Source organism: Trichosurus vulpecula, chromosome 6, assembly GCF_011100635.1.
Source record: "Trichosurus vulpecula isolate mTriVul1 chromosome 6, mTriVul1.pri, whole genome shotgun sequence".
Taxonomy (NCBI): Eukaryota; Metazoa; Chordata; class Mammalia; order Diprotodontia; family Phalangeridae; genus Trichosurus; species Trichosurus vulpecula.
Window position 1 is genome coordinate 3,360,170 of NC_050578.1, and position 20,011 is coordinate 3,380,180.

The 20,011-nt window shown below is 49.5% G+C and overlaps 1 protein-coding gene across 1 annotated transcript in view; it reads left to right on the top strand.

Annotated features, from left to right (window-relative positions):
* TNKS (tankyrase) overlaps positions 1–19,441 on the top strand; it is a gene marked incomplete at its 5' end in the record, with an annotated part of 215,739 nt that extends 196,298 nt beyond the window's left edge. Inside the window, 5 exon segments of the mRNA XM_036762800.1 lie at positions 3,378–3,452; positions 4,695–4,800; positions 10,303–10,489; positions 11,362–11,518; positions 13,888–19,441. Coding sequence (XP_036618695.1) covers positions 3,378–3,452; positions 4,695–4,800; positions 10,303–10,489; positions 11,362–11,518; positions 13,888–13,974 — 612 coding nt within the window.
* Positions 19,442–20,011: the final 570 nt, after the last annotated feature.

The following is a 20,011-nucleotide window of genomic DNA, read 5'->3' on the forward strand; positions in this document are numbered from 1 at the left end:
AGAATGGGAAGACAAGTTGAGAAGGTATAAGAGTCCTGACCTCAGTTAAAAGCTGCATAGAGGGAGAGGAGGGTTCGGAAGTGAGAGACGATCGGGGGTAAAATTGATGAGAAGAATGAACAATTAGAGAGGATTCCAAGGTACGTGGGTGGATGGTGTTCCCCTCCGTAGAGATACGGAAGAACGGAGGACAGGTTTGGGAGAATCCATAAGTGCCGTTGTGGACCTGTTGAGTTTGAGGTGCTGATGGGAGCTCCAGGTAGAGAGGGCCATCCAGCAAGTGCTGAGGTGGGGCTGTGGGCTCAGGAGACAGATTACGACTGTTTAGGCAGACCTGGGAGTCATTTGTATAAAGAGAAAAACGAATAAACCATAGAACTCTTGAGTTGGTGGAGGGGGGGAACCCAGCATGGCTTTGGGGGCCACCCACACTTGCCATGGATGATGCAGGTTGGAGGACATCAGACAGAGAAGCGCAGGGAGCTGCAGCCGGAGCAGCGTTTCTTGCCCGGCGCCACTATTGAGGTCTATGGGTGATGAGAGAGGAGAGGGACCGCCTCTAGGATGACCACTGCCTTCAGAGGACAAGGGTTGTGTAGGAGACTTGGGGAGAGAAGAGAAGGTCTGAAAGGGAAAAAGAAAAGTCTTCCTGGGCTGCGTTGAGGGCCTGGCGAGATGGTGCTGCGGGGTCTGTGGAGGGAAAAACCGGGGAGGAAGCTTCCATTCCCAATGGAGGGCAGCAGCTGTTTGGCAGTTTACGGGTTTGGAGGTACCTGACACGTAGGAGTGAAGGGGACTGGGAGGTACATCAGAGGCAGGGCTTGGAGTCTGTCCCAGGGTTGCGCTTCCTTGAGTTGTTCAACCACAGGATCAAGTCTGTGAAGGGAAGAGAGTCAGGCCAGAGCAGGGGTGCTATAGAAAGAAAAGCCGTGCTGGCCATGAAGGAAGGGGTGAGGAAGAGGAGAGCGCATTGGAGGTTGTAGTCTGAGTCCTGGGTTGTGTGGACAGCACAAGCGGGGGTAGTGGTCGAGGTCAGGGATGACCAAGGTAGAACAGAAAGATCTGGCCCTAGGAATTAGGGGAGTCAGTGGCTGGGAGCTTGGGGGGTGGGGGTGGGGTTATCTATGAGAGAGAGAGAGAGATGATAGGAGATGATAGGAGATAGCTATAGAGATGATTAGAGATAGATGTGATAGGGGATAGATAGAGAGATGATAATAGAAAGAAGAAAAGAGAAAAAAAGAAAGAAAAGAGGAAAGGAAAGAAAGGAAGGAAGGAGTAATGACTTGACTCTTAGATCAGGGTTGGAATGAAGAGGAAGATGGTCAGCTAGGTTAGGGTGCCATTTGGTAGAGAAGAAAGCATGACCTTGTGGTTGTCGGTCCAGGTGATAGAGCCAGATGGGGTCAATCTCAAGGCTGGCACAGTTGCTGAGTGGTTTCAAAGGGACAGTCTTGTAGCGGCAGTGAGGAGCGTGAGGTATGCCAACTCTTCTGGTTTGGGGTCAGTAGGGAGAGAGCAGCAAGATTGTTCCTGGTAGTGAGCATGCCGCCTTTCATCATTGAAAGAAGCTGAAAAAATGGAATGAAGAAAAAGTAGAAAGGACCCTAATGGAGAAATGTTATTTTCCTGCCCAAGGAATGCCATGTACACTAGAATCAGACCTTCTTAGGTGCAACCAACTGCAAAGGAAGCTAGGAGAATCTTGGCTTCCCGTGGCATTATTTTGTGAAAGAATATGAGGAGCCCCAGGGATATCCAAAGAACGGAGGTGAAATCCACAGGAGAGATTGTGCCAGCCAGAATGGGAAGAATCTAGAGCACTTAGGCAGGGCGTGAAGATCCTGGATAACAAACCAGCCCCGGTGGGCATCAAGTCAGAGCTGGGAGAGGCACAAGTGGCCGTCTGACCTCCTCGCTTTATAGAGAAGGGAACTGGGGCCCATTGAAAGTGAATGACCTGGAGAGGGACAGGACTGGGATTTGAACCCAGGGGCCTTGCCCCCATGCAGCCCACATGGCACTGCATGATGATATCTGGCACCCATTTGTGACACCCAGAACCAGAGATCACAGCCCAAGAAACCAGCTCTGGTTTTGCAGCCCTCCAGGCACATGGAGGGAGGTGAGCTGTAGAAGGCGTTACCTCAGGATTCACCAGGTCGAAGCGTTGCTGCTTCTGAACAAGGTGCATCCTGGGGACCTGTGGTCCCCTCACTTCCCTCTTACAAATTGACACTGTGAGCACATCCATTGGGAAAGTCCCAGCAGCCTCAGCCCGACAGCATTCTGTGCAGGCTTTTCCACCAGACTGTGTTCAGTCTGGCAAGTCCAGTCCTTCCCAGCGGTGGCATGTTTACGAACTCCAGAATAGGAGTATATTCCTCAGGGGGACGTAAGAGGCTGTAGTCTGCCAGAGAGTGATAGAGCAGCATTTCCCCATATGTGGGCACTCCTCAGAGGAGGAACAGCAGAGGCAAACCTCAGATTAGACTCTGCGGACTCCGTATTCACGAAGCAGTCCAGTAAGAGCATCCCGTCCCCAAAGTCCTGCAGCTGTTTTCATCAGGCACCCACACTCGCTGGAAAAACACAATGATGACTGTTGGTGAATACCTCCCCCAATGCCAGTGGCTTTTTAAAAGCACATTAACAGGTGTCCAGTCTCTGTTTGGGGCCATACCACAAAAGGAATTCTGCAGAGGGATGGGAGTCACAGGGGCCTTACAGGCAGAGACCCTGGACAGGTTATGCAGCAAAGATGATGGACAAATGATAGGCCACCCGACAGACGGCATCTAGACAAAGATGGAAGTAGTGACGTCAGCATTGGCATTTCTGGCGTTGACCTTGTGATGAGTGACAGCAGACCGACAAAGAACACAGATTTCCAGGGAATTGTCTTCTGAAATAAAAAATAGAATGTGCTGACCAGCACAAAATAGCCACATATGGATGGAGAGTCTTGTGGTACGCCGAGGTTTGTATTCCTCCATTTGGCCTTTCTCTTTGGCGCTTTTATGAGTGTATGTCAGCAGAATGGGAGCGTCACTCCAGGACTGCTTGCTTCCTCCTCACTTCCTTACTCCTGGACTTAGTGTGAAGTATTTGTAGATACAGAATAATATAAGATTCCACGTGCTTTTGTGACACCCTGGAAAGCCATAGGGTAGAGGTAAAATATTGGAAGACTGAGAGGAGGCCGAGTGGTCCAGGAAGATGTCTTCCCGCTTGGAGCTGGGGCACATAAGAAGTGACTTGCTGGCTTGGTGTCCCGTGGATCCCATGCCAGCTCTGTGATCCTAGCGTGCTGCCTCCTAGAGCTACTGGTCCTTTGGGCGATGCCGTCACTTTGGCCATTTCGTTCTTTTATACAGATGCAGAGTACAATCAGAGAGCACAGGGATGGAGGTAATGCCGGAGGTATCTTCAACCGATACAACGTCATTAGGGTAAGTTTGGTAAGATCAGCCCTTGACAGTGCGTTCCATGTGGGCCGCCCCCTAGAGCCAGGTGCCTCGCTTGGACGCTAGACAAAGCCTCCCTCTCCCTCCTCCCGTGGCCCAGTATGGCTGCTCCCTCCCCCCAGGGTGACAGCAGCAGGGGTGCATGGGTGTCCCCCTTGGTGCACCCCCAGGTTTGTGCCAGCAATGATGACAGGTGTTAGATGGAGGAGCTCAGGCAGGGAAGGCTCCCATGGGAATTCTGACTCTGAGTGTGCACCATCTCTAATCTGCAGCATGAGACCATGTTTCCTACTTTGTTTATAGAGGGATGAATAGATAGGAGGTGCATAAAAACTGTGCAAAACAGGTTCCTCCCATTGGGTGGAAAAATGTTTTGGCGAAGGGCATTCCCTTCCTTGCTGAGATCCTCCTGTCCTCCTCACCTGCCTGGCTGGGAGGGCCTGTGCTTCTGGTGGGTCCTTCCAAGCAGGAAGGGCTCCAGGGGCAAACCTGGTAAGAAGCCTGAGGTGTCTGCTGAACTCAGGCCAGCCTACCACGAAGGAGAGTGACCATGACCACCGGCTTGGCTGCCATTGGGGTGGGGGTGGGGGTGCAGGGAGGAGCTCTCTTGTCTATCTGTCTGTCTGTGTCTGTCTGCTGCCGCTTACAGTAACAGTCTGAGCAGGTCCTTGAAGCAAGGAGGGTGTGCTGTCACCATGACCCGGCAGAGGGAAGAAAAGCTTCCTGGCCCAGCGGTGCAAGAGGGCAAGGGACTGCCGACCGCAGGGCGTTTGCCAGGTTTCTCCCTCCTCCGTGGAGCTGTAGAAGCCCCATGGGAGGGCCCCTTCTCGGAGGCATGGGGGGCCTCCAGAATGAGGCCCTAAAAGCCAGAGGGCAGGACCCGGGGAGGGATCTGGGCGTGCGGTAGCTGCCATGAACAGGACCAGCCTTGGGCATTCCCTGCACTGTGGCTTCGTGGTAGAGGAAGACAAGGTAGCTGCTTGAGACATACAGGGCAATTATGACTTGCCACTGGTCATCCAGATAATGTGTCTGTGGTAGGATTTGCACCCAGGATTCACTAGGTCACACAGCCTAACAAAAATTAGAGTGCTGTTACATGTTGACATAAAGATGATTCCACTAAGCAGCAGAATGTTAGGCTAATTTGCTTTCTCAGTCTCACGCTGTCAGTTGGCAGACAGACTTGACTGATGGTCCGTGCCTGGTATTGTCTCACTGGTGCAGATTCAGAAGGTTGTGAACAAGAAGTTACGGGAACGATTCTGTCACAGACAGAAGGAGGTGTCCGAAGAGAACCACAACCATCATAATGAACGCATGCTGTTCCATGGTAAGGACAGACTCTAGGGGGTTTGGAGTGGGAGGACCCCTGTGGAGTGCTAGGAGCCCACCGAGGGCAGGGAGAGGTCGCGGCAGGTTTCAGGCTCCACGCCAGCAGCACAGAAACCAGGGGCTCATCGCCTTTGTGAGTCTCGAGGATCCCTTGGAAGCCTGTGGGTAGACCATTCTCAAAACCATGTTTGTAGAGGGCCACAGAGAAAGACAGTTGTTAAGAAACAAGCTCAGAGAAGCCCAGGTTAAGAACCCTTGATCTAAACAAATAGATCAGCAGTTGGTCCTTGAGTCATTTCATCACTACCCTGTATATTTCTTCTGCTCTTAGTAAAAGTTGGTAGTTAGGTTTTAAAAGCGGATAACTCATCTTTTCTGTCCACTAAAGTAAGAGCGAAAAGGCCCTAGATGATTAGCTGGGACTAAGACGGGAGTGAAGTAGGACCTGCAAATGAAAGGCGAGGCCAGGTGCCGGCCTTAGAGAAAGAAGTCAGCAGCCCCGGTGGTTCTGAGAGTGGGGAGAATAAGAGAAGAGGAAGAAAAACTCAGGTCTGTGAGACTAGTTTTGGCTACAAGAGACCCCCTTCAGGCTGAGGTCCTTTCTTTACCACCTACATGTGAAGGAACAATTGCTCCCCCAGCAGACTCACCAAAGATGGTCACAAGGCCAGGATCTCCTCCAAAGTGAGCAGTGTTCTTCTGGGCCTACCTCAGGGCAGCCACCTGATCCAGGAAACCCCAGTTGCCAGGTGCATGCTCATCCCCAGTGCTGAAAACCAGATATTAAACAAGGTTGGAGAATTCTGAAATAGAGCACCGTGCTCATTGGATTCTGAGATTTAAAGACCATCTCATCCAGCTGGACCTAGATGTGGCGAGACCACTGTTCATCTACTAGCCGTGTGACCGTGGGTTAGTCATTTAGACTAAGTTACCTCCTCTGGAAAAAGGGGATAATGCAAGGATGAAATAAGACACTGTTTATAAAGCACTTTGTAAGCACTAAAGGACCACACAAATGCTAATAAATGAATAAGTAAAATAAATAGATGAATACATATTAGGGTGCTGTACATTGTGGTTCTGTTCATTTTCTACACAGAAGCTGATTTGTGGTTTGGGTTTGGGTTTTTATCAGGGAGTTCTTAAGCCCCATAAATAGTATTCTAGATTCAGAGCTGGAAGAAACCTTGACAGCCACAGAGTCCACTCCCATCTTTTTGCTGAGTAGAAAACTGAGGCCCAAAGACATTGATTTTGCCAAGGTCCCTTAGCTGGTAAGTGTCTGAGCTGAGACTTCAACCAAGTGGCTGGGCTCAGACTGCTCACATGTCACGCAGATGGAGCCACAGCTCCTGGGCCAAGGCCCTCTCATCATCTTCATCTCCGGCAGCCTCATTGTTACCTAGAAAACTTGGCCAGTGTACTGCAGGTCTTCCTTCAGGTCCTAGCATCCCGGGTTAATACAGGTGTTCTCACTCCTTCATCCCTCACTCTTGTTTACATGAAAGCACCAGCCAACTTCTGTGGTCCTAGAGTGTCCTGATGAAGTCTTCATGCCACAGCCCCTGGATTACCTGCTTTGGTGTCTCGCAGTCGCCTTTCAGAGTCTTCAGAAATGGTGGCCTTCCGTGCTGTCGTGTAGCTGGGAAAATGTGACTTGTTCCAGAAAGCAGCTTGGATCATCAAAGAGATCTTCTAGGCTCAGTTCATTGGCCTTCAGTAGTACCTGCCCGAGACAAGATACACAGACTCACTGGCTGTAATCCTCTCCAGGGCTTCTTGAGCTTTTCTCACTCTAGACTTCTTCAGCACCTCTTAAACTGTTTAAACAGTTTAACTTAAACTCAATTTAAACTTCTTAAACAGTTTAAGAAGTGCTATATCTAGTCCCTGTATGTTTATTGGTTTGATCTACCTTTAATGGCAGTCAGTCGGGAGTTTGATGTGACCAACACAGTCATTCACAAACAGAAGTGTCTGGAGAATTTTACCTTCTATAAGGAATGATTCTTTTCTAAACTAATTTTTTTTTTCAATCAGCTAAAATCTAACTTCTCTCCCTCCCACCCAGCCCCCACCCCTCCTTTGAGCAAAAAAGAATGCTTAGAAGTGTTCTTATTTCATTAAACATTTTTTCCCCCAGTGGCACTATTCTCAGTTTTGCTGGTTAAGTTATTCTTGATTACAAGCCTAGATCCTTTGCTTTCTGGAATATTGAATTCCAAACTATCCACTCTTTGCAGTAGTGACCACAGGATCTTGTGTGATCCTGTCTCTCCTCAGCACTTGAATTCTTTCTGGATACTTAGCAGGATACTTTTTTTTTTAACCTGGAAACTAGATCTGGGCCATAATACTCCTGGGGGTTTTCATTTTAGGATTTCTTGAATCAGGTAGCCATTGGATTCTTTCTATTCTGCTTTTGTTTTTCTGGTTATAAAATATCTGGGCAATTTTCTTTGATCATTTCTTGAAATACGATGTATCTTGACTATTTTTTTGTTATGACTTTCAGGTAGTCCAATGATCATAAGCTCCTTAAGAGCTGGGACTGTCTTTTACCTCTTTTGTGTTAGTCTACGTTTTTAAGGTGTTATTTTCTTCAGTATTTTTTGGGTCTCCTTTAGCAAGTCGTTGACTTATTTTTCATGATTTTCTTTCATCACTCTCATTTCTCTTCCCAATTTTTCCTCTACTTCTCCTGCTTTTCCAAATCCTTTTTGAGCTCTTCCATGGCCTGAGACCAATTCATATTTTTCTTGGGGGCTTTTGATGTAGGATCTTTGACTTCTTCTGGCTGTATGTTTTGATCTTCTTTGTCAGCAAAGAAAGATTCTTTAGTCTGAGGCCTTTTACGCTGCCTGCTTATTTTCCCAGCCAGTTACTTGACTTTTGAGCTCTTTGTCAGAGTGTGAGAGTGCTCTGTCCCAAGCTTCAGGGGTTTTGCGCTGCTTGTTTTTAGAGCTTCTTCTGTTCCGAGGTGGCATGATGCTCCTCTCCCGGCCTGTGCTCTGGTCTGTGAGTGCAGGTACTCCTTTCTGCTATGTAACCACCAGGACTCCCTCTCCACAGCCACCACAAGCTCTGCCTCCCCAGTGCTCCTCTCCTCCAAGGACTGTGACCCAGATCCAAGCAGGGCAAAGCAAGAGTACCCTGCCTCAGTGCCTGCCCTCCTGCTCTGATCAGCCACTTGATTCCCCCACTGTCTGTGGGCCTGGATCTGCGGAAGCGGCCCCCACTGCCGCTGTAGCCACCTCCGCCATCCTGGGGCTGGGGCCAGACCGCACACTTCTGTCACCCAGTCTGTCATTTTGTGGGTTCTGTGGCTCTAGCATTTGTTTAGAGTCATTTTTACAGGTGTTTGGGGGGGTTTGGGGGATGGCCCGAGTCTGTTTTCATGCCGCCATCTTGGCTTCGCCCCCCCTTTACCTCTTTGTATCCCTAGCTTAGCACAGTGCCTGGCACGTAGTAGACAATCAATAAATATTGATTGATGAACTGATGTTTTTAAAAACATTTTACTGCATCAGTTGCTGTTTTGCTCTGAGAGACACCTTGTCTTTTCTGACTTTGCTGTGGTAGTCCCCGTTGTCTCATGGAGTCATTAGCATCTCTTGGGTCTGTTCTGATGTTCAGGGAATTTATTTCCTGAGCAAAGTTTGATATGTCTGAAGTCACACCGTTAAATCCCTTTCCAATTCTTTCTTCCTTAACCTTCATTTCTTTAGCATTTTTTTCCTCTAGTGCTCTTACTTCATTATACACACATTTTATAAACAACAAATGGGCCCTTCATCTCTTGTAGAACGCTTATTTTTTTATGAGGCTCTTCTTACAGATGTCATTCTCTTGCCTCTGGGCTTGAGTCCTTGTCGCCATAATAGCTTTTTGCCGTGCTTTGTTTTACCCTTTGGTGCTCATTTTTCCAGCCTGCTTCCTGACCTGAGACTTTGTATCAGGGTTTGGCTGTGCGTATTTATGGAGAGGAATGGCTGGGCTAGGCATGATGACTCAGACTGGAGACCCATAAGCTTTCAATGCTCCCAAGGCAGTGTGATCCAGGGCAAAATCTGATCACCGTCCCACCCGTCTTGAGTTCATCAAGTTCCCAAGTTGGGTTTGGGAGTAGGTTTGTGGACTTGTGCTTTTGGAGTTCCAGTCACTATCAACCAGAGTGACAGAACTGCAGCTTCCCCTTTGGGCTAGAGGTTGGAGCTGAGTCTCTGCCCCACTCCTGGGGTCACACAGATGCTGCCTTCTTCTGGGCTTGCTCAGGATACAGCCTGAGGCCAAAGGCTATTCACCCTGGAATGCCAGTCAGCAAAGATCCCATCCACTGGGATCTTGCATCTGGAGCTGCCAGCTGGAGTGGACCTCTGTTCCTGCAGCCGGTCCAAGTGTAGATCCTCTGTGGTAGACCTGGGCCCTCTTCTTGCTCTTATGCGCAGCCTCCCCCTACACTAGAATCGTCTCCCTTGTATACTTCTGACTAGGCCTTGTCCCCAGTGTCCACAGACTTCCCTGTCTGTCTTCCTTTGCTATCCTGGACTGGAAAAATGGCTCACTGGGCTTTTTTTTTTCTTGGGTTTCCCATTCAAGATTTGGTCTGGCGCATTTCCTAGATCCCTTTGGGAGTGTTTGTCAGGAGGGCTCTGCCTCTCTTCTTAGTGTCAGCGTGTGCATAGGGCATCCTCCATGAGAGTGGCAGCACCTCTCCCAGACTCACGTCTCCCGCTTGTGTTGACTTGATGTTACTGAACCACTAGTAGTTGGACAAAGTTGTGTCTTTGAAGGAATCTGCCTTTCTGGGAGGCCGATGGAGTAGGTGTTAGAGGTGACGTCATCCTCTCCCCAAAGGAAAGAGCATTAAATGACACTCTTGGTCGCTTCACCTTGTGTTATCCCTGGGAATCCACCAGGAGACAATTACCTCTCATGTGCCAGCTCCGGTTACTAATGGGAGAAGGTCTGCAAAGAAGTGGACAAGACGCTCCAGCCCAAACAAGGACATGTTGCGGCTGCGTGGGAAGATAGTAGGTGCATTGACACACTTTGGTTCTGGACTAAGAGATGAAAGACGGGGGCGAATTCTGTTTCACCGTATCTTATCTGTCTGGCATTTTGCAACTTTCAAATTACAAACTGGGCTATAGAAAAAGAAAAATCACCCTAGGGAAATGACTAGAGCTGCAGTGATGTGTACTAGACCCCAAACAGGATTGCCAGTCAGACTCTTTGTATTTTGGGAAGATGCACTCTGAGGTGCCTACGAGATGGGTTTTAAGGTTTGTGAAATCTTTGGGGCAACCTTTGCCAAGCCCCAAAACGTCTTTGGTGGGACAGGATTTTCTCCCACAATCATAAGCTCCACCAGTAGGACATCTTGCCGCACACTTGTAGTAACTCACTGAGGTATGGAATTGTTAGACCACCTAGCTCAAATATTCTGTCAGCAATCGAGGCTCACAAAAGCTGCTTTTGTCTCCCTCTCTCCTAGGCTCTCCTTTCATTAATGCCATCATCCACAAAGGATTCGATGAGAGACACGCCTACATAGGGGGCATGTTTGGTGCTGGGATTTATTTTGCAGAGAATTCTTCCAAAAGTAACCAGTATGTTTATGGAATTGGAGGTGGTACTGGCTGTCCCACACACAAAGACAGGTCCTGTTACATCTGCCACAGGTGAGTCAGTGATTTTCTGAGAGGCTCTGCAGCCACCCAGGCAGGTACTGAACAAGGAAAGGGAAGTGGGGACGTCTTCTTCAGAGAAGACATCTTGAACCGGGGGAGAAGTACGGGAGAGGCCTGGGTCCGTATCCCAGTTCTGACGCTGTCTAACCTTGGCCACCTCATCTGACCTCCTGGAACTTCAGTGTCCTCATCTGTGCAATGGGGATGATTATCCCTCTCATACCTGCCTCGGGGTTGTTGAAAAACAAATGAGACAATGTCTGTAAAGTCACTCAGTCAGCTAACATGAAGAACCTAATGTGTGCTAATGCTAACGGCACAAAGAAAAGCTCTCGAGGAGCTCACCGTCTGGCGGAGGAGACGGCGTACAAACAGCTTTGTGCAAACCAGATAGAGGCAGGATCCATTGCAGATCCTCAAGAGAGGGAGGGCCCTGGCATTTAAGGGCTGGGAAAGGCTTCTTGCAGACATGAAGGAAGCCAGGAGGGAGAGCATTCTGAGCATGGAGGACAGCCAGAGAAAATGCCTCTGAGTAGGCAAATGGAGGGTCTTATGAGAAGGGGAGGGAACAGGCACTTATAGAGTACCTACCGTATGCTCGATGCTACTAATGAAGGTCTTGTGACAAATACGAACTCATTGGATCTTGTGAGATTGTTGGTGTTATTAGCCCATTGGGAAGTTGGACAAACTGAGGCAAGCAGAGGTGGTGACTCCTCCAGGGCGCGTAGCTGGGAAGTATGTGAGACCAGATTTGAAGTAGGTCTTCCTGGCTCCAAGCCCAGTGTTCGATCCAGTGTGCCACCATCTGCCTCCATGATAAAAGTAAGTGATAAAACCATATCACGTTCTTCTTCTTACAGGCAAATGCTTTTCTGTCGAGTGACTCTTGGGAAGTCCTTTCTCCAATTCAGCACCATGAAAATGGCCCATGCACCCCCGGGCCATCACTCTGTTATTGGCAGACCTAGTGTCAATGGTCTTGCATATGCGGAGTATGTGATCTACAGAGGGGAACAGGTATGTTGGGCACAGGGTAGACCCAGACAGATGGCCTGGGCTGAGGAGGTGGTTGGCATGGGGCACTGACTCCCTACGGGTATTTCTGTGGCCTTGCTTTTTGTGTAATCTTGTGTTGGAAAGGCAAAGTGGGTCTGACTTTGTGTTGAAAATGTCTTGAAGAAGAATGAAAACCCACAGCACAAGAAATTTCTGATCAAAGTCACCCAAAGGAGGAGGCTGATCCATCGGCACCTACAGAGTTTGTGTCTGGCAGGATTCGGGCCAGAGATCCTACTGATGCCTTGAGCCTGGTGAAGAGGAAGCTGGAGCCCAGGATCAGGGTCTACACTAGGCTCTTGTGCAGGTCGGGACCCTTCCTTCTTCAAGAAGTGTCTGCTGAGTCCTGCCTGAGGAACTGAGCTGGACTGCCACAGGAAGGGTTAGAGGAGCCCCAGGAAGTGTCCTGATGCCCTGAAGTGAGTTAGCAAGGAGTGGGATCACTTTTCCTGCCATGGAAGTTTTCTAAAAATAGGCTTTGTTTTGTTCTGTCTTGGAATGGGTTCAGTGTAGCCCTACCCGCTGAGCTTCCCACTGGAGTGAGTTGTGTCAGGTTTGCTGGTCTTGAAAGATTCGTTCATTCAGCAGAGATCAATTTAATGTGCCTACCTTGACCCTACTGCCTAGGCAACAAGAGAGACCAGGAGAACAGTGACCACAGCCCTGTCCTCAGGGAGCTTACTGTCCCCTAATAAAGTGTGTGTGCAGATGGAGGGGATAAGTACCTACAAGGAGGACACTTCCTGAGGGGATTCTGGGAAAGTTTTATGAATAAGGCCGCATCTGGATTAGAAATCACCCGGTGAACAGTGTGGACAGAGGCTGTGAAGGGGGCGTGGGACGGTATCTAGGGAGAATCGCTTTCTGTTGGGAGAACAAGAGGCTGTGGTGGGCCTGGGGGGAAGGGTTATGTTGCCCATAAAATGGAGACATGGGGAGAGACGTCAAATGTGCCAGTGGAGATGCCTAGTAGACTGCTGGAGTGGTGACATCTGCCCTTAGAAGAGAGGTGAGGTCTAGCAGGTTTCCCAGTCTAGAACTGGGAAACCCTTTGCAAACTTCAGAGTATGATATAAAGGATAGATGATCATTGAAACCATGGGAACAGATGAAGAGTAGAGAAAATAGGACCTGGGAACTGTTCTCAAACTTAGGGGTGAGAAATGAAAGAGAAAACAAATGGCCAAGTCAGCGAAGAAAGAGCTCCCAAAGAGGTAGGGGCCAAAACATGAAAGTGGCCTGTCGGGGAAGCCAGGGAAGGGCCAGTAGACAGGATGAAAAGGCTATTGGAATTAGCAATTAAGAGGTCATTGGCAGTAGGGAAAGCAGGGATGGAAGCCAGATTAGATTGCGGGAGGCCGGCTAGGAAGCGGGGGCAGATGATTCTTTCTAGAGATGTAGCCGTACTGTAAGACCGTACTGTAAGACCTTTGCCCTCACAATGCATACCAGTGCTATTCCCCAAAGAGGTCTGAGAAGGAGAAAATGGACCCATGTACAAAAACTTCTATGATTGGAAAGCGAAGGTGCCATCAGCTGGGGAATGGCTGCACATATGGGAATGCGGTGGAATGACACGGGGGACAACAGAAGGAGGAGAACGTTGTACGTGGTAACAGCCAAACTGTTCCATGATCAGCTGGCAAAGCCTTGGATCCATGGCAATTCCAAAGGACTCCATGATGAAAAAATGTGATCCACGTCCAGAGAGAGGACGGTTGGACTCTGCATGCAGATTGAAACCACGTTTTCTTTATGGTTTTTGTGATGAGGAGATCGTTTTGTATGACTGTACATATTGGGAATATGTTTGGAGGTTTTTGCCTTCTTGTTTGGTGGGGGAGGGAGAGAATTTGGAACTGGAGCAAAAAGGATTTTAAGAGCCTCTGTACTTTAAAAAATAAAGAGGAAAGGCTTACAGGAGGGCTTTTTGGAAAGGAAACTAAAATTTGAGCTGCCACCCTTCCTGTAGGAGATACCCAAAGCGGCCCATGATTTAAAGCAAACTGCCATCCTTGGGCTGTTGGTTCAAGGGAAACCTCCCACCCTCCTCCAGCTCTGTAGTCTCTAGTCTAAAGCAACAGGCTTAGTGGTAACAGGTGAGTACAAACTAACTAAAGGAAGGTGAGGATTAATTACGATGATCAAAATAGCAATCCTATTTTAACTTAATGCTTAGCTAAGAATATATTGCCCTCTCCATACTGGTGTTTATACAGAAGTGTCCGCGAGGCTGGTGACAAACCTCAGAAAACCCTAGCGGGGACACAAGTATGCCTCCTCCGAGGGTGCAGCAGCCACAGCCTTGATGTGTGTGTGCTTCTCCTTAGGCCTACCCGGAATATCTCATCACATACCAGATCATGAAGCCGGATGCCCCTGCCCAGACAGCCACAACAGCGGAACAGAAGACCTAGGAAAGCCCGGGCAGAAGCCAGATGGGACTTACACCTGAGACTGGATTACATGTGATTGTTTCCCAAAACCAAGACACCCTATAAAAATCCTGACAGCCTAGAAACCAGCCGTTTGTCTTTTCTAAAGCATCGCTCTAGTGAGGACTGGTCAGAGAACCTGGTCCACGCTCCGCTGCTCCCGTCCCTTTGTGGAAACATTGACCAGGGTGGCCTCTTCCCATGGCCCGGGGGGGATCACCCTCCCTGCACGTAGCCAACTCAGTAGAGAACAAGACTGCTTGGGTCTAGACTGGGGGACACTGCAAGCGGAGGTGTTCTCAGTGTGCACCTGCTCGGGTTGTTTCATTCGCATACAAACGACATGAAGCCCATGCCCATGGACCACACATTTTTAGAGATGCGTAATCAGCTATTTATTTTTTTGGGTGGGTGGGGGGAAGAGTATTTGAAAATGAGCCAGGACCTTCTTGAGAATATTTTGCACAGTCCAAATGACTAAAATCCTCAGCAATGCAAAGCAAGCTTGTATCCTCACCAAGAAGGGTTCGGGTCTGATTCTTCTCTGGGTTTTGTTTTTGTGTTTGCGCTTGGCATAGACTGCTTTGCTGTAAAAAACAGAATGAGCGTTTTCTTTTCATTCTGGCCTGTTTTCCAGGGGAAGGGCACCAGAATATCCAGGGCTTCATGAGCCTGAGATGAGTTTACAGCCTCCCAAGGTGGGGGTGAAAAGCAGGTGACTTCCCCCTGCTGGTCAGTGTGCCAGTGTGTCTTCACTGGGTTTGACCCAGGGAGGGGGCTGTCTGTCCAGCAGTAGTGTGCAGTGCACCTGAGGTGACAGGATCCTTGAGGTGTGCAGAGGCCTCCAAACAAAGTCCATACAGGCAGTCCGCAGAGTAGCTGGAGGGTCATCTACATGAACGGGGCAGGCATCATCCTTCAATTTGTGCATCCTTCTTACCCAAGAGACGTGGCAAGTGGAGGAACTGTGGTGAAGCCCAAACGTTTAGCCAGCACATGAGGCAGGCCAGGTTTCCCTCAAGTTTGAGGTTTATCTCAGTTCATTTGTTTGGTCAGATTGAAATGTGCCCAACGTTTTCTTAATCAAAAGCGTGGACACTCCAGCCCTTCCTGATATGTTTCAGAGGTTCGCTTAGTAGAGGTGTCACTGGTATGAAACGATACTGGCTTGGCTCAGCTTTGTGTACCATGGGTCCGCGTCTGGAGGTGGGGAGACAGGAGACCCTTTGGCGCCTGCTCCAGAGTTCTGTTTTGCTCGGTTCATCGCACCCTGCGCTCCATCGTTTCATTGATCTTGAAGCAGGAATGGCCAGCCTTGAATGAGAGTGCCAGAGTAGCTGTCCAGAGCAAACTTGGAGCCTTTTTTTTTTTTAAAGACGCTGGTAGCTGATTCCCCTCATAACCACCTAGGGCAGCCTAAGGTGTCTCAGTCCTGTCCAAAAAGTTGGAAACAATCTACCTGGGTTTCTTTTTAGACACTTTCCTCTCGGGTTGAGCCCGTCGCCGCCTAGCCCTGTAGGCCTGGCTGGGCATTTTGGGCCTCTCAGGGTGTCAGCAGGAGAGAGCACCGGGGCAGCATCCCCTGAAGTGTCAGTGACTTCATCAGGGGAAGTGAGTGGGTCTTGGCCTAGAGCATGAAAGTCCCAGTGGCCACAGAAGTAAAAGTTTGACCTTCCCTTTCAGCCTTCAGCAAACGAGGGGAAAGCTTCCATACATAGTAGGTAGTTTTCCCTTACTGTGAGAAGTGCCCATTACCTGCCCTCCCTGTGTAGGTCGAATTCTCCATATCAAACACAGCTGTAGACCTCAGTGAAGCCACAAGGTTCATTAGCATAGTGTCCATGGGAAGGGATTCTGGAAGGAAGCCAGCCTCGGAGTCTGTTACTGTTTGTGCTTTCCCCTGTGATAATGGAATTATTGGGGATGCTGGGTTCAGACGAGCTCCTTAGAAGAAGGGAAGGCGGCCAGCCTTAGTGTCTGAAGTGGTAAGAAGAGGGAGGGAGCAGCGAGGAAGACTCTTGGACTAGGTCTTGTCTGGTAGTGGTTAGAGTCTGCAGAACTGAGGAACAGGAAAGGACTTTGGGATGGTGGGGTACGTGAGATTCCTGGGTGAGGGCAGGTTGGCCCTGGGATTTTTCTGCAGTAGACCACCCTTGGGTTCAGATCTAAAGTCATGATCACCATTGTACTCAAAGGTTAGGACAAGTCTAATGCGTTACAGCAGGGGAGAAGGCCCCCAAATGATTATGAGTAGCGTGTTAAATGTCAAAGTCACGTGAATTTCCCTTCTCTTTGAAGAAAAACCAGCCATCTGGAGGTCATTGCTGTAGTCTATCTAAAGCTTGTGTCTTCTGAGGCAAGTAGAAAATGCAAAGCTGTTGTGCTGACCAGAGCCTGGCACCGATGGGTCTGGGAGGTGTGGCCTTCCTGGCGTGGATTCTTCTCCTTCCCCCCTTCCACCTTCTCCTTTGGCCCTGCTCACTTTCCTACCATCCTTCCCCTGGCCCAGCCAAGAGAGATCACTTTCCTCCCCACTCTGGTGGCACCTTGCAGCACCTAGCCCAGGGCCTCAGTGGCAGCTTAGCCAGAGGATCAGCCAACATCATAGCGAGCCAACCACAGCTCTTCACTTTAAACATTCCCAGATATTTAGCCCCTCATGCAAATGAAATAGAGTCATCACTCTAGGGTGTTTTCTTGGGTTGAGACACCTTGTGCAGGAGCCACAAATGAACAGGCTTGGTATCAGCAGCTCTGCCTCCCAGAATACATAGAAGAAAGTGCTCAGCATTACATTGCTATAAAAAAGGGTGTAACGCTGTCTTCTATTTCATCTCCCCACTCCTACGAAGAGTGTGGACACACTTGTGTGTAATCTCCTAGGCCCTTTTCCCTAGTCTAGCCAGACCCCAGTCTTCTCCAACCAGCTCTAATACCTACCTTCCTTCCAGGCTCTATTAGGCTAAAGAGACTGTAAAAATGGAATCTTTTTGGCCTTCTGGGCCAAGTCCCTGGACTGACAACATGGATTTCACCTCAGGAATGTACTTTGCAAAGCAGTCGGTAGATCTTTCAGATGTCCCATTGGTACTAGTAGAAGGAAAGGGAATGGAATTGCAGGTGGCACTTAGGTTAGGGATGCCCACCTTGTTAACATGAACTTATCTGAAGAGCGCCATCATCTGAAGGCTTCCCGAGTTTCTTGCGCCTTTCTGAAAGCTGTAGAAAGCTCTAATTACAACCAGCACTTAGTCACTGTGCTCTGTGGAGACAGGAGGCCAACCACGAGAGTTCCTCTGCTGTAACCCTGTTCCATCCCATCTGGTGCCATTCCTTACCCGTTCATACCCTGGCCTCCCCCGACCTGTGCTTCCTTTAGGATGAGAAGCTGGCTTGTGAGGTAAAGAATGGGTTCGGTATCTCCCTGGTGTCGTGCGGTTTGCCATAGGCCTCCCACTCACTAGGAAGGAAGGAATGGAAACATTTACATATTGGATAGGATTGCTATCTTTAAATTTTAAGAGGAAACAGATTTGTTCTGCATAGTCCTTCCCAGGAGGTGGAATTGGTACCAGCTGGGAGATAGTCCCGGAGGTGGTTGTCAGTCCTGCCTTAGAGGGAAGCTTTTCCTAACGACCCCAGCTGTAAGATAGCTCCTTTCCTTTCACATGGAGGGCTAACTTGGTGGGGGAGAGGAGGGGGGAAGCATCCGTCTGTCCGACGGGACTGGACTGGACTAGATGACTTCTCTGGGCTTGTCCACAGTGAAGATTCTATGATTCAGAGTCCAGTGAGACGATTGGGCATTTTGTGGAAACGTTTCCTGCTGGGGGTGGGGGATGGGGGCCGTGTACTTGTCATCTGCCTCCCTATCTGGCTACACTCCAAAGTCATCCCCAGGGTTTGGAAAAATGGTAGGAAAGTGACCAAAACATCCTGAATAGGCTACCATAGGGCTCCAAACCTAATCCCAGAATGAAACCCTGTAAGATGGAAGTCTCAAGCTGGACACTTTTTACTGATTTGAAATAAGTTCCTGGAGTGAAGTTGAAGTGAAAGCCAGAAGACAGCTATACAGAGTTTAGATCTTGCTAGGGCCGGTATAGCCGTTTGAAGACCAGTTTGGAAAGGATTTTGAAGACAGGATGAATCCAGGTGTCTTGACCCTTTCTGCCTTTCACAAAACATACTTTTGTTGGGTGGTGCCAAGGGTCCCTTCCTGATTCAAGAGCCTCTAGATAAAGGGCAGGAAGACTGAGGACAAGGGTCTCCCCATGTGCCCCAAGGAGTTTTAGAATAAGGTAGTGAAAAGGCACCCTTGCTTAGGGTCAGTTTGCAGGAAAGGCACCTTCCCTTCCGCCTCCTATTTTTGAGGCCAGGGAAGCTGAGTTGATGCATACACACTCAGTCTCTCTGCTCTGCTACATGATTGGGTCTGTGGTTTCATCAGTGGCCGGGGGCGGGGGGGGGGGGAGGCGGGCACAAGCGGCAGCCCCCAGTAGAGGTCCACCCTGCTCCCTTCCCCTCTCGTTTCTGGCTCCCAGGGCGGCCCTGTAGCCATCCGGCTGTTGTCTCAGATGCTTGCCTTGTGACCAGCCCACCTTTCCCCCATCCTTGTTCTCTGTCTTGTCTTTCACACCATTTTTCACTCGTACAAGTTGTCCTTGGTAAAATATGTTGCAGGCTGCTTGCCACACATCATGACGTTGGGTTACTAGTCATGCTGATTCTTCCAAAGTCATGGTGGTGAACGATTCACAGCCATAGAACAGCTCAGAAGACTTTGGGTGTCAGAAGACGGGGGTCGGCAGCAGCCGCACCTGGCTTTCCAGCAAGTGCCGATGCGTTCATCTGTGACGTGATCTGTCCCCTTCAGCTCTTCCTGTGACTGCATATTGCCTGCCTCAGATCCCACTGTTGGTGCCTCCTTTTTTGGTAGCCGTATTTGTACTTGCTTACCTTTTAGCTCAATGATGGATCAGTAGAAGGAGGTGGTGCATTAGAAGGCACTTTGACAGAAACCGGCTTTTCCTTGGCGGCAGCGGCTGGAGTGTTGATTTCGGTTGTGTTCCCAGTGGTGGTGTTTGTCTTGGTGTGTCCCAGGTCACGGCCTGGGGGTTTTTGTCGTCTCTGTATTCAGTCCGTCGTGACTCCGTGGTTTTGGTTTTGACCCGTTGGCCCTTGTCCACTGATGCCGTGGAAGGATGCTTCCCAGGCATGCAGAGTCTTTTGTCACTTGGAGCTGCTACAACAGCCACCTTTTCTTTTCCTCGTCCCCAACCCCTTCCTTCTCGCTAAAAGAGGCTATCTGCCAAGGTGACCTCCCTGCTGGCAGGTTTCTATTTCAGACATGGTCGTGTTGATTTTAACTTGTAACTGCTTTGGCTTTATGTCTAACCTGCAGTACTTGTTATCATTTAGTAACCAATAAAGACATTTTGGAAGCAGCTCTGGTGCATGTGCAGTAAATGCCGGGTGGTCAGGGCACTTGTGGATGGTGGGTGCAAAGCAGCTACCCGCAGAAGTTCAGTGGGGCTCCCGATTCTCACTGGACCCTGCCAGTCCTTCTCCTGGTCAGAGATGACCCAGAAAGCCGAGGTTTGTAGAGAAACATGTTGAAGGCTCTGGAAGCTGAGATGCTTAAGCTTAGGTCAGAACCCACATGGGGAACCCCAGTGGCCTGCCTCCCTACTGTCTTCCCCAGCCGTAGGCCACCAGACAGATACGAGTGTTGTGCAGGCACAGTCCCCCTCCTGGCTGCCTGGGCAATCAAAGAGGAGTGAATCTGGGGTGGAAAGGGGCCAGTGGAGGTGTTTTCTCCACGGCTGGCCAATTCTCAACTACATCCTGGAGCTCTTGGACTTCCGACTCGGAGGCACAAGCGGGGCTGGCTCCCCTCTGTTGCCGACACCTTGTTACAGGCCAAGTAGTTGGTTGTGAATTAGCACTGTGGACACAAACAAAACAGCCCAGCACCATGGAGATCTTCCCCATTCCAATCCTCAACAGCCTCATGCTT